General features: G+C 46.0%; 1 protein-coding gene across 1 annotated transcript in view; it reads right to left on the reverse strand.

Moving 5' to 3' along the window:
• Positions 1-14,517, reverse strand: part of LOC137377449 (dedicator of cytokinesis protein 11-like) — a 322,059-nt gene that overhangs the window by 139,913 nt on the left and 167,629 nt on the right. Inside the window, exons 23-24 of the mRNA XM_068047028.1 lie at positions 11,803-11,892; positions 4,013-4,128 (exon numbers count right to left, since the gene is read on the reverse strand). Coding sequence (XP_067903129.1) covers positions 4,013-4,128; positions 11,803-11,892 — 206 coding nt within the window. The remainder of the gene's footprint in view (positions 1-4,012; positions 4,129-11,802; positions 11,893-14,517) is intronic.

Genomic DNA, 14,517 nt, shown 5'->3' on the forward strand with positions numbered 1-14,517 from the left:
TCCGGCAGTTCCTGCAGCCATACTGGTGCCAAATGTCGTGCCCTGCACTCCTTTGGACCCCACCAGAAAGGCCGAGAGGGGGCTTTTGACGCTTAGGCAACTCACAACCTCCATACATTCGCTCAGGAATGCGCCATGGAGAGGTCACTCCATAGTCGCCTCACAGCGACCGCAACAGCACGGAAGGCAGCAGTTACGGGTTATAAGTCCAGTTCAATTGGCGTAGAGATTGGGCGCCACGGGTTGTCTTTGTCGGTGGGAGAGGTCATCGCACCTCACTGGAAAGCTACCGCCCGCCTCAAACCAGGCAGCCCCCGGTCAATAAGGTTCTGTCCCGCCACAGTCCACCTGCTTCAATGGGTGCTTGGAGCTCAGGGTCATTGCCCGAAAAGCGGACTGCAACACCGCACCAAACAGCACGATAAAAAAAGGAAAGAAGGTACCAGCCCTTCGCTTTGCAAGCTGGAACATCAGAACTGTGTGTCCTGGCCTGTTGGAAGACCTTACATAAATCAACGATTCTCGGAAGACTGCCATCATTAACAACAATCTCAGTAGACTCAATGTGGACATTGCAGCACTTCAGGAGACACGCGGCCCTGCGAGCAGATCTCTAAGAGAGCAAGACTACACCTTCTACTGGCAGGGTAGGGATCCTGAAGAACCAAGACAGCATGGAGTGGGCTTCGCCATCAGAAACTCCTTGCTCAGCATGATAGAGCCACCCTCAAATGGCTCGGAACGCAAACTGTCCATCTGACTGCTCACCGCCTCTGGTCCAGTACACCTACTCAGCATCTATGCTCCAACACTCTGCTCCCCACCTGAAGCTAAAGACCAGTTCTACAGTTCGCCACATTATCAAAAGGATGTGGATGCTTTGGAGAGGGTGCAGAGGAGGTTCACCAGGATGTTGCCTGGTATGGAGGGCGCTAGCTATGAAGAGAGGTTGAGTAGATTAGGATTATTTTCATTAGAAAGACGGAGGTTGAGGGGGGACCTGATTGAGGTGTACAAAATCATGAGAGGTATAGACAGGGTGGACAGCAAGAGGCTTTTTCCCAGAGTGGGGGTTTCAATTACTAGAGGACACGAGTTCAAAGTGAAAGGGGAAATGTTTAGGGGGGATATGCGTGGAAAGTTCTTTACGCAGAGGGTGGTGGGCACCTGGAACGCGTTGCCAGCGGAGGTGGTAGACGCGGGCACGATGGAGTCTTTTAAGATGTATCTAGACAGATACATGAATGGGCAGGAAGAAAAGAGATACAGAACCTTAGAAAATAGGCGACATGTTTAGAGAGAGGATCTGGATCGGCGCAGGCTTGGAGGGCCGAAGGGCCTGTTCCTGTGCTGTAATTATCTTTGTTCTTTGTTCTAACTCCATAATATCATTAGTAGCATCCCCAACACCGAATACCTGTTCCTGCTGGGGGACTTTAATGCCAGGGTTGGGGCCGACCATGACTCAGGGGCCGACCATGACTCATGGCCCTCCTGCCTTGGGCGCGATGGCACTGGAAGGATGAATGAGAATGGACAGAGACTGCTTGAGTTGTGTACCTATCATAACCTCTGCATCACCAACTCGTTCTTTCACAATAAACCCTGTCACCAGGTTTCATGGAGGCACCCAAGATCACGTCGTTGGCACCAGCTGGACCTCATCGTCATAAGGCGAGCCTCTTTAAACAGCGTTCAAACCACACGCAGCTTCCACGGTGCGGACTGCAACACCGACCACTCCCTGGTGTGCAGCAAGGTGAGACTCAGACCAAAGAAGCTACATCACTCCAAGCAGAAGGGCCACCTGCGCATCAACATGAGCAGAATTTCTCACCCACAGCTGTTACAAAAATGTCTAAATTCACTTGAAAAAGCCCTTCAAAACACTCCCACACGGGATGCAGAGACCAAGTGGACCCACATCAGAGATGCCATCTATGAGTCAGCTATGACCACCTATGGCAAACGTGTGAAGCGGAATGCAGACTGGTTTCAATCTCACTTTGAAGAGCTGGAATCTGTCATAGCCGCTAAGCACATTGCACTGCTGAACTGCAAGAAAACCCCCAGCAAGTTAACATCCGTAGCACTTAAAACAGCCAGAAGCGCTGCACAAAGAACAGCCAGGTGCTGCGCAAATGACTACTGGCAACACCTATGCAGTCGTATTCAGCTAGCCTCAGACACCAGAAACATCAGAGGAATGTATGATGGCATGAAGAGCGCTTTTGGGCCAACCATCAAGAAGATCGCCCCCCTCAAATCTAAATCAGGGGACATAATCACTGACCAACGCAAACAGATGGACCGCTGGGTTGAGCACTACCTAGAACTGTACTCCAGGGAGAATGTTGTCACTGAGACCGCCCTCAATGCAGCCCAGCCTCTGCCAGTCATGGATGAGCTGGACATACAGCCAACAAAATCGGAACTCAGTGATGCCATTGATTCTCTAGCCAGCGGAAAAGCCCTTGGGAAGGACGGCATTACCCCTGAAATAATTAAGAGTGCTATGCCTGCTATACTCTCAGCACTCTACGAACTGCTTTGCCTGTGCTGGGATGCGCGATGCCAAAATCATCACCCTCTATAAAAACAAAGGTGACCGCGGTGACTGCAACAACTACTGTGGAATCTCCCTGCTCAGCATAGTGGGGAAAGCCTTCGCTCGAGTCACTTTAAATAGGCTCCAGAAGCTGGCCGAGCATGTCTACCCTGAGGCACAGTGTGGCTTTCGAGCAGAGAGATCGACCATTGACATGCTGTTCTCCGTTCGTCAGCTACAGGAGAAATGCCGCGAACAACAGATGCCCCTCTACGTTGCTTTTGTTGACCTCACCAAAGCCTTTGACCTCGTCAGCAGACGTCGTCTCTTCAGACTACTAGAAAAGATTGGATGTCCAAAGCTACTAAGTATTATCACCTTATTCCATGACAATATGAATGGCACAATTCAGCATAGCGGCACCTCATCAGACCCCTTTCCTATCCTGAGTGGTGTGAAACAGGGCTGTGTTCTCGCACCTACACTGTTTGGGATTTTCTTCTCCCTGCTGCTCTCACATGCGTTCAAGTCTTCAGAAGAAGGAATTTTCCTCCACGCAAGATCAGGTGGCAGGTTGTTCAACCTTGCCCGTCTAAGAGCGAAGACCAAACTACGGAAAGTCCTCATCAGGGAATTTCTCTTTGCTGACAATGCTGCATTAACATCTCACACTGAAGAGTGTCTGCAGAATCTCATCAACAGGTTTGCGGCTGCCTGCAACGAATTTGGCCTAACCGGAGAATCCTTGGCATCAGGTGGCAGGACCATATCTCCAACACAGAAGTCCTCGAGGTGGCCAACATCCCCAGCTTATACACACTACTGAGTCAGCGGCGCTTGAGATGGCTTGACCACATGAGCCGCATGGAAGATGGCAGGATCCCAAAGGACACATTGTGCAGCGAGCTCGCCACTGGTATCAGACCCACCGGCCGTCCATGTCTCCGCTTTAAAGACGTCTGCAAACGCAACAAGAAGTCCTGTGACATTGATCACAAGTCGTGGGAGTCAGTTGACAGTGATCGCCAGAGCCGGCGGGCAGCCATAAAGGCGGGGCTAAAGTGTGGCGAGTCGAAGAGACTTAGCAGTTGGCAGGAAAAAAGACAGAAGCGCAAGGGGAGAGCCAACTGCGAAACAGCCCTGACAACCAATTTTATCTGCAGCACCTGTGGAAGAGTCTGTCACTCTAGAATTGGCCTTTATAGCCACTCCAGGCGCTGCTCCACACACCACTGACCACCTGCAGGCGTTTACCCATTGTCTCCCGAGACAAGGAGGCCAAAGAAGAAGAAGACTCCCATTAAGAGATACATTGATAAATTCACTGACATCTTCACTTCAGAAGTAATCTTTACTTTTTTTGGAGGGGTTAGGAAGAGTTGGAATAGAAGTGGAGGTGGAAGAACTGATTTGGGGGGATGTGGGGGTGAAGCGGGAAGGAGGTGATGCAAAGAAATCATTTACCTGGCAGAGTTCACTGCAACATCGCTCTGGCTGGTTTTGGTGAAGATTTTGACTAGCTGGTTTAGGATTGTTGGTAGAAAGTTGACCATCACACAGGTGTCCATGGCATGCAAACACTGGAAGAAAATATAGACTCAAGTTACCTTCATTTAAAGTGCACAGTGTTAGGAACAGTCTGCTTTCCATTCTTGATTACAATTTACTATTTTGTATAATAAATCCAACACTTCACACAGTAACGAGCCTGGTTGATAAACTAAGTGTTGCTGCTCAGGTACAGTTTGAGCTTTAATTACTTGAGAACAAAAGAAAATTGTGAAATTCAAGGTCCAAAATGCACAAGCTTGATTCTACTGATTTGAATAATTTAGATTAATTGTTTTATTTACATCTACTATATTAATATCCCTGCAAAATCAGACACACTGTGGGAAAACCTGTAAATACTGACACACTACCAGGGACCCACTATAAATACTGTCACATTCCAGGAAACTCCAATCCAGACACGTTAATAATAACTGTATAAAATTCTGGTTGCTACTTTGTAAACAAAAAATAAAGCACCAGAGAGGATGCAAAAAAGATTTAGAAGGATGATACCAGGAATGCAGGGGGATACCTATTAGAAGATGAACAGGCTGGGTCTCTTTTCTCTTGAAAAGTGAAGGCTGAGGGGTGTCCTAATAGAGGTCCTTAAATTTATGAAAGGTTTTGAGAGTGGATACTGAGAAAGTTTCCAAATATGAGGAAGAGCAAAACAGAGACCATCAATATAAGACAGTCACCAAGAAATCCAATGGGGAATTCAGATGAACCTTCTTTACCCAGTTAATGGTGAGAATGTGGAAGTCACTACTACCAAAGACAGTGGTTGAAGCAAATAATATAGGTGCATGAAAGGGGAAGCTAGATAAGCATATGAGGGAGAAGGAAATAGAGGGTTACGACGATAGAGTCAGATGAGGAAAGACAGGAGGATTCTCGAATGCATAAACTGGTTGGTTCTAATGGCCTGTGCTGCATAGCCTACTGGCTCTGATGAAACATTAACTCTGTTTCTCTCTCCACAGATACTGTCAAACCTGTTGTATATTTCCAGGATTTTCTGTTTTTATTCCAGATTTCCAGCATCTGCAGTATTATGCTTTGGCATTACTGTTTAATTAGCAGCAAGTAGATTTTGTGGGCTGAAAGAGACAGAGCTTCAGTTTAGCAGCAGAGTAACACACTGTGCATTACATGGTGTGACTCTATTGTCATATAAAAGGATACTATCATCAGAGTTGCAAGGAGCACTGCCAATGGAGGCTTACTCACTTTATATAAAAGGTTTTGAGAGAGTCCATCATAAGTGAGTGGGCAAAACTGTGGAAGATGGAGTTTAGTGTGGATAAGAGTGAGGCGTTAAGAATTACACTAACAAACACTTTAAGTTGGGCTAGCAATGTGGCTCACTGGTGCTTGCTAGAAGCTACATATATTCATTCACAGGGACCAGTCCTTTGCAGGCAAAAGGAACATGTCCAGGTTTTGCACCTTTTTTTGAAGCAAACAAAAGGATGAGGGACAATAGTTCCCTGGTACATTCTCCATGGTAATGCTTCGACCAGAGTCAACTTGCCTACCAATCAGCACCCTTTTCTCATGCAGGATAAACTGTTGCTCCCTTTGGAATTTGCAATTCTTATGTCTGTCCTGATGAGTGCAAGATAAAAAGCTTTGAGAGAATGTCTCTTTTCTCAGCAATACATTTTACAATGTTGAAAGAGCTATATAAATGCAAGTTGCTGTTGCTGACAAGGAGAGGAGTCAAAGAGCTGGCAATCTAGGGAAACCGTCATACAACAATTCACCTCGCATTCGATTCTTAACCTATTTAAACTGAGCAGCAACCAAGTTGGCAAATGACAACAGGGCATCTGTGTTCCACAACTCAGGTTAACTGATGAGCAATGCCAAGGGTGGTCAAATGGTCTAGTTGCCCCTGTCCCCTCCTGCTGCTCCTCAGCCCTTCCTTTCCTCAGTGAAATGATTCATAACAGAGAGTGGGTAGAGCAGAAATCCTACAGGGAGAATTGTGATCAATGAGATTTCATCCTTCAGTTATAAACACACAATGAAATGAGGCCAGTGAACTGACAGACATGTGAGTACAGTTGACATATGTGGAGTGCTGCCATGCCTCATTTTTCGAAGCCTTCCCATGCATTCTATACTGACCTGGGGAAAGCCCATCCCTGTGTAGACACAGCAAGAATTCATTCAGGAGCACATACACACCCCATCTGCCCAGTGCCAAAATGTCATCATGCCCTGAACTATTCAAGCCATTGTCCAATTTTGCTCCTGCTACAAACCCATTAAAGAAAAGCCTGGAGAAACTTGCATCTCTCTCTCTATAATATATATATACAAACTTAGAATGCCCCAAAGCGCTTCATGGCCAATTAAGTACTTTTGAAGTGTATTCACTGCTGTAATGTGGGAAACACAGCAGCAGTGTGATAATGACCAGATAATATGTTTTAATGACGTTGGTGAGGGTTAAATATTTGCCATGGAAAATTCCCCTGCTCTTCTTTGAAATTGTACGTGGGGTCCTTTATGGCCTCCTAAGGTGGCAGGCATCAGTTTAACGTCTCATCTGAAAAATGGCCCCTCCGAGCGTGCAGCATCTCCCTTGGTACTGCACTGGGAGCGTCAGTTTAGATTATGTGTTCAAGTCTCGGGTGCGGGACTTGAATCCACAACCGTAAGAATACAATCAGGAAGATTTCCAATCTGTGTTTGCAGTGCCAACTTGTGACCAGGTCTGAGTTATGCAAGCTATTGCCAAATCCCAAAATTGCTCCTTACACAATTCCTTTACACTCAGTCTTGTTATTTGAACTCTGGCTATGGAAGTCCTGTATAAAGCCACACAAAATCCCAGTGGCAGCTAGTTTATAATCCAGTACTGTGCATTAGAGGGCAGCAAAGTATAACTTTAAAATGAGAGCTCGGCCATTTCGGGATGATGTCAGGCAGCAATTTTTCACACAAAGGGCAGTGGAAATCTGGAACTCACTCTCCTAAAAGATTGCAGATGCTGCGGCAATTGAAAACACCAAGACTGAGATTGTTAGGTTTTTGTTAAGAAGAGGTCTCAAGGGATATGGAAACAAAGCGTGTAAATGGGGTCGATACATGCCAGTCATAATCCAGTTGAATGGCAGAACAGGCTCGAGGGACTCAAAGGCTTGTTCTTCTTCCTATATTCACAAAATCCAACCTAAGCCCAGGTACAAGTCCTCTGCTAGTTTGACACGGTCACTTTTTAATTAGGACTCCAGGTGTCTGTGAACTTACTGGTATTTGAGCTGAAGGAATGCATCCTGCAGTTAGGATGAGGGAGCCTTTTTAAGTGAGGTGCACATACTTGGAGCTGGTTCCCTCTCCCAGAACACCAATTATAACACTGCCAATTAAATACAGTGACTGGCAGTGTGGGCAGTGACCTGCTAACAGCCGTGAAACTTTTACAGCAGGATAGCTACTATAACCTACATGTATCGTCTTCACTTGTATTTGACTTGGGTATGACACATAGTGACTTACATAAGCAAACATGACTGTAGTTTATTGGTCCGTCTGTACAAACTATCTCTTCCCAAAATCAAAATTTCCACTCCAAATTTGGGCAAGACCTCTGGTGTGTAACGTTCTCAAGCAAATTTTATTTTAAGCTCACATTGGCGAACAGAAAACCCTGATGACCTGATGCAAAAGAGGAATCCGAGGGAGTTTGGGAGTTTTGAGAGAATGCTCGTGGACAAACTCCACAGGCTTTAAAACTGTTTCTCCCCAAGGCTGTGGATAGTGATAATAGGGTCCCAACTCTCCAGAATTGTTCTGGAATGAAAGATTAATCTCCTGGACACTGTTGCAAGAAAACCCAGGAGATTTGTATATCTAATTCCATGGGGGAGGTGGGGATTTGGGGGTCTCCCATCTGTTTGAAGTGGGACGGTCACAAGCAGGAAGTCGCGGGGTATAACTTGCCGCCTCATTCCGATTGACACCATCTTCTTCTGGGCCTGTCTCTGGGTAGCTGAAGCAATGCCCAAGTCAGGCCGCAGAGCCTCTCAATGCACAGATCAGGGCCCTAAGACATACAGAGTATCTCACTCGGTGGAGTGTGTGTCATGCTCACTCCACATTGGGTCAGCTGGTGTCCCAGCTGCTGAGATCAACACACTAATAATTTAGATCATGACTTCCTCCAATTTGTTTTTGGCTTTGCCTCACCTCTTATGCGCCCACATCCATATATTGACCAGAAGGGATACAGAATGGGAACGTAAATGAAAGAATTTAACAGAAAATTTGGAATGAAGAAAGAAATCAAGAAAGATGAACAGTAGGATGGACAGGTAGGTGGTTACTTAGAAACAGGATTAAATAAATTTGTCTAACTATGGTCACAGACCAAAGGTCGCTCAACAGGGAATTCTAATTGGAAGGCCTCAGCATCAACTATATATCTTTCATGTACAATTATCTGCTGAGCCTCCCTTTAAGTCTACTGATGACAGCCTCCTAAAATTTAATGAAAATCGAGATGTACTTTTTCATCGAATTTTACAGCACTGATAAAGGCTATTCGGCCCAAGCAGTTTATGTCAGTGTTTATGCTCCACCTGCCCTCCTCGCACCTCTCTTCATCTCACCGTATAAACATATCCTTCCATTCCTTTCTCCATCAGATACGTAGCTAGTTTTCCCTCAAATTCAAAATAACTTTGATAAGAGTTTACATTGCAAAGGAACATCCCAAGATGCTTCACAGTTAAATATAGGGGGAACAGATGCTGAGCTTGGACAGGGAAAGGTTGGAAGAGCAGATTAAAATCTTGAACAGATGGGTTACAAGTATCTTAAGGACAACTAGAGATTTCAAGACTGAGATTGACAGATTTTTGTTGGCTAAGGGTATCAAGGGATATGGAGCCAAGGCAGGCGAATGGAGTCGATGTGCAGATCAGCAATGATCTAACTGAATGGTACAGCCGGCCTGAGGGACTGAATGACTTTCGCCTGTTCTTATTACAAGGTAGAGAGAGAGAGAGAGGGAGCACTCCAGAAGATTAGGGATGGGATTCCAGAGAGTAGGATCAACAAAACAGAAGGTTATGTCACCAGTGGTTGTGGGTGGGTTGGTGGGAGGGTTGGAATCTGAGAGTTTGGGATCAGATTTATAGCTGAAGGAGACTGCAGAGGAGATAGAGTGGAGGAAGGCCATTGAGGGAATCATAAACACAAATAAGGGTTTGAACTGAATGTGTTGGGGCACTGGGAGTCAAATATTAATGGCATCATTGAAATAACAAATTGTTAAAATGTTTAATTACTTTGGACCATCGACTGGATGTAGTGGTCACAGCAAAATCAAAGCTTGCATTGAGGAAGCAGCAGACACATCTGCTGACTGTGCTGAGGTTTACCCTGATCCAGCCATTGACCAACTGCAGTTTCCACAGAACAAACAGCAGAAGGATTGTGCTGACTGACGCGAGCAGCCAGTCTAGATGAGTGAGCTGGGCAGAAGGAATTCCCAAATATGGGCATCAAAATATTCGAGATGACCACTGCAAAGTTTTTTCTATTCAACATGTTCGGATTATAAAAAAACATTGTGATTAAATACCATATATGCATTTTAACAATTTTCATTGCAACACGAACATACGTACATATGAATTAGGAGCAGGAGTAGGCCACTCAACCCCTCGAGTCTGCTCCTCCATTCAATAAGTTCATGGCTGAACTGATTACTCCACATTTCCACCTACCCCCAATCACCTTTCACCCCCTTGCTTATCAAGAATCTATCTACCTCTGCCTTAAAAATATTCAAAGACTCTGCTTCCACTGCCTTTTAAGGAAGAGAATTCCAAACACTCATGATCCTCAGAAAAAATATCTTCTCATCTCGGTCTTAAATGGGCAACCCCTTCTTTTTAAACAGTGACCCCTAGTTCTAGATTCTCCCACAAGGGGAAACATCCTTTCCACATCCACCCTGTCAAGACCCCTCAGGATCTTATATGTTTCAATCAAGTCACCTCTTACTCTTCTAAATTCCAGCGGATACAAACCGGGCCTGTCCAATCTTTCCTCATAAGACAGCCCGCCCATTCCAGGTATTAGTCTAGTAAACCTTCTCTGTACTGCCTCCAACGCATTTACATCCTACATTAAATAAGGAGACCAGTACTGTACACAGTACTCCAGATCTCATATTCACTTCATTTCAGAACCACCATAGCCACAAGGTCAGACCATTTGTATTTCTTAATGAGTCTGCTGGAAAGGTTTATTTATAGTTTGGGTTGTGTGCATGCAGACATACATGAGTGAGTGTGGTGGGGTGTGTCTCTGTTCGGGTGTGCATTTATTGCATGCGTGTAACTAGGCTTACCTATGTGTGTGTGTAATGTGCATGTGCGTGTGTATGCGTGTGCAAGAAACGTTTCTAACGATGTCCCAAACCACTTCACTGCCAATGATGTACTTGACATCGTAGTGTAGCTGATATATGTTGGAATGGCGGCGGGCTCATTTTTGTCTTTCTGATAGGAGAGTATGATGGGCTTCCCACATGTTCTCCAGTAAGTGGTTTACCACAGGGCTTAACCCTCTACCCTGGGCTGTGATATCTAGAAAGGGTGATGAATAAAATCAGAGCTTTCAGCCCACAACACAGTCTGTGCTGTGAACATGAAAACTTGTGTCGGGGAAAGCCAGAATTGAGAGAGTTGCCCCAGTAAAGGAGTGGCTATTGTAATTGTAACAGAATGCTCTGGCCAAAGGTCTGAGAAAACTAACACACTTCCACTAATTTGAGGACAATGTCGTGTGAGTATTTGGAAATAGAAGTATTAATGTCCAATTTCTGAATAGAATTATGTCCCAGAAATGCTGCAAAAATGGGATGAGAGGGTTCTCCTAGTGAAGAGATTGAGTAGAATGGACCTATATTTCTTGGAGTTGAGAAAGGCAGAAATGTTTTTGAGGGTTTGGCAGGGTAGATGCGGAGAGGCTCTTTCCCCTTGCTGAAGAACCTAGAACTAGGGGCTCAGGATAAGCAGTCAGCCTTTCAGATGAGATGAGGAGAAAATGTTTTTTAATTCCCTAAATTTTTTAAATGAAACGTTCTAAGCGGTCACAGAGAGCAGACACACTCCTCCCCACATGCCTAAAGTCACTGCCGGCTATCAATTAAAACAGTCGTAGGATGAGCAGAAAATGTCCCTCCCCTTCTTCCCCTTGTGGCACTTGGCATGAAGCCCAACAGAAACCAGTCAAATCACATCACTCCCGGGACTGGATTGAACCCACTGCAGCATGAAGCACCTGCTCTTCATCTTCCTCTATTGCACATTTCACTATTTGTTCTCAGAGAAAAATATTCTTATACCCTGAAAATAGAACACAACATTTAACAGTTCAAAAAAATGTAGAATCTCTGCAATTCTCTCAGGAGCTAAAAATATTTCACCTTCAAACAGATTTGTGTGTGTGTGTGTGTGGGGGGGGGGTGCGGGGGCATTTCATTTTACTACTATCAGTGTATAAAAAGCTGGTGCCTATTGCATCAATGACACCATCTGAGTGTTGACTTAGCTTCCTTCGAGTTACGCTGCTACACATTATCAGCGTGGGCTGAACTGGCTTCATATCTGACAGACAGAGATTCCTTTATGACATATTAAACTCATAGAAGGCGAGTGCATGGGATCAGCTACCTTCAGATATTTCACAAGGTCACCAGTGATCTCCTGTGTTTCCGACTGACTCATCTGGCAATGGTGGAAGAAACTGTGCAAGTACTGGTCCTGTGAACAAAGCAGAAATCACGTATGCAGTGACTATTAGAATTAAACAGCTTGCCAATGGAATAACACATAACATATGCATGTAGACAATCTTTACAGATGGTGCCACTCTGTCTGTTTCATTTCCTCCAATTTACTCAGCAATATCATTTCCACATCTGTTTTAACAGCTGGTTACACCACATGAAATTGGTAACTGGTAAGTTTTTACACTTATTCTTTCTTTCTTTGGCCTCCTTATCTCGGGACACAATGGGTAAGCACCTGGAGGTGGTCAGTGGTTTGTGGAGCAGCGCCTAGAGTGGCTATAAAGGCCAATTCTAGAGTGACAGGCTCTTCCACAGGTGCTGCAGAAAAATTTGTTTGTCGGGGCTGTTACACAGTTGGCTCTCCCCTTGCGCCTCTGTCTTTTTTCCTGCCAACTGCTAAGTCTCTTCGACTCGCCACACTTTAGCCCCGCCTTTATGGCTGCCCGCCAGCTCTGGCGAACGCTGGCAACTGACTCCCACGACTTGTGATCAATGTCACAGGACTTCATGTCGCGTTTGCAGACGTCTTTATAGCGGAGACATGGACGGCCGGTGGGTCTGATACCAGTAGCGAGCTCGCTGTACAATGTGTCTTTGGGGATCCTGCCATCTTCCATGCGGCTCACATGGCCAAGCCATCTCAAGTGCCGCTGACTCAGTAGTGTGTATAAGCTGGGGGTGTTGGCCGCTTCAAGGACTTCTGTGTTGGAGATATAGTCCTGCCACCTGATGCCAAGTATTCTCCGAAGGCAGCGAAGATGGAATGAATTGAGACGTCGCTCTTGGCTGACATACGTTGTCCAGGCCTCGCTGCCATAGAGCAAGGTACTGAGGACACAGGCTTGATACACTCGGACTTTTGTGTTACACTACCAATAATTACTTTGTAAAGCTAAGTAATGGCAGGGCAGCTCAGCCGAGTGGAATATGCCTCCTGTGGCATGTGGGAAGTCATACACGCACCATGTGTCCTTGACAAACACATCTGCAGGAAGTGTCAATGGCTGCAGAAGCTTGAGCTCCGGGTTTCGGAACTCGAGCGCCAGCTGGAGTCACTGTGGCACATCCGCGAGGCTGAGAACTACATGGATAGCAAATTTTAGAGGTAGTCACCCCAGAGCTTAACAGAGCACAGGCAGAGAGGGACTGGGTGGCTGCCAGACTGACAAGGTGGTCAAGGCAGGTAGTCCAGGAGTTCCCAGAGGACATCCCACTTTCTAACCGGTATTCAGTTCTGAGTACAGATCGGAGAGAGGGTTCCTCTGGAGAGTGCAGCGAGAGCCATAACCAGAGCACCATGGCTGGCTTAGCTGTGCAAAGAGGGAGAAGAAAGGTCAAGAAAGCAATAGTGCTCAGGAATTCTATGGTTAGGGGAAAAGACAGGCGTTTCTGTGGTTGAAGATGTGATTCCAGGATGGTATGTTGCCTCCCTGGTGCAAGGGTCATGGACATCACCAAGCAGTTACAGAACATTCTGGAGGGCGAGGGTGCACAGCCAGAGGTCATGGTCCACATTGGTACCAATGATATAGGAAGAAAGAGGGATGAGGTCCTGCAGGATGAGTTTAGGAAGAACGAGATTAGCAAGCAGGACCTCAAATGTAGTAATCTCCGGATTACTCCCAAGGCCACGTGCGAGTGAGTATAGAAATAGGAAAATACACCAGACGAATGCGTGGCAGGAGGGAAGGCTTCAGATTTCTGGGGCATTGGGACCGGTACTGGGGAAGGTGGGACCTGTACATGCCGCAGGGTCTGCACCTGAACAGGACTAGGACAAATATCCTTGCAGGAAGGATTACTAGTGCTGTTGGGGATGGTTTAAACTAGTTTGGCAGGGGAATGGGAATGCAGTCTTAGGACAATTTCAGGGCAGGAACAGGAGGCAGAAAATTAGCGAGTGATTCTGAAAGACAGAAGAAACAAAGGTTAAAAAGTGTGCAACACAGGAACTTGGAAGTGTTAAAGGGTATTTATTTAAATGCAAGGAGTATAAGGGAAGGAAATCTGCTGTCCTTACCTGGTCTGGCCTACATGTGACTCCAGACTCACAGAAATGTGGCTGAACCTTAAATGCTCGCTGAGATGGCCGAGCAAGCCACTCAGTTGTATCTAACCCCTACAAAGTCAATATGGAATGAAACCGGACAGACCGCCTGGCATCGACCGAGGCACCGGAAACAAAAATGGCAAACACAGCCCTGTTGACCCTGCAAAGACCTCCTTACTAACATCTGGGGGCTTGCGCCAAAGTTTGGAGAGCTGTCTCACAGACTAGTCAAGCAACAGCCTGACATAGTCATACTCACGGAATCATACCTCACAGACAAAGTCCCAGACACTGCCATCACCATCCCCAGGTACATCCAATCCCACCTGCACGACAGACCCAGCAGAGGTAACGGCACAGTGGTATACAGTCGGGAGGGAGTTGCCCTGGGAATCCTCAACATCGACTTTGGACCCCATGAACTATCATGGCATCAGGTCAAAACATGGGCAAGGAAAACTCCTGCTGATTACCACCTACTGCCCTCCCTCAGCTGATGACTCAGTACTCCTCCATGTTGAACAATACTTGGGGGAAGCATTGAGG

Source organism: Heterodontus francisci, chromosome 15 (genome assembly GCF_036365525.1).
Source record: "Heterodontus francisci isolate sHetFra1 chromosome 15, sHetFra1.hap1, whole genome shotgun sequence".
Taxonomy (NCBI): Eukaryota; Metazoa; Chordata; class Chondrichthyes; order Heterodontiformes; family Heterodontidae; genus Heterodontus; species Heterodontus francisci.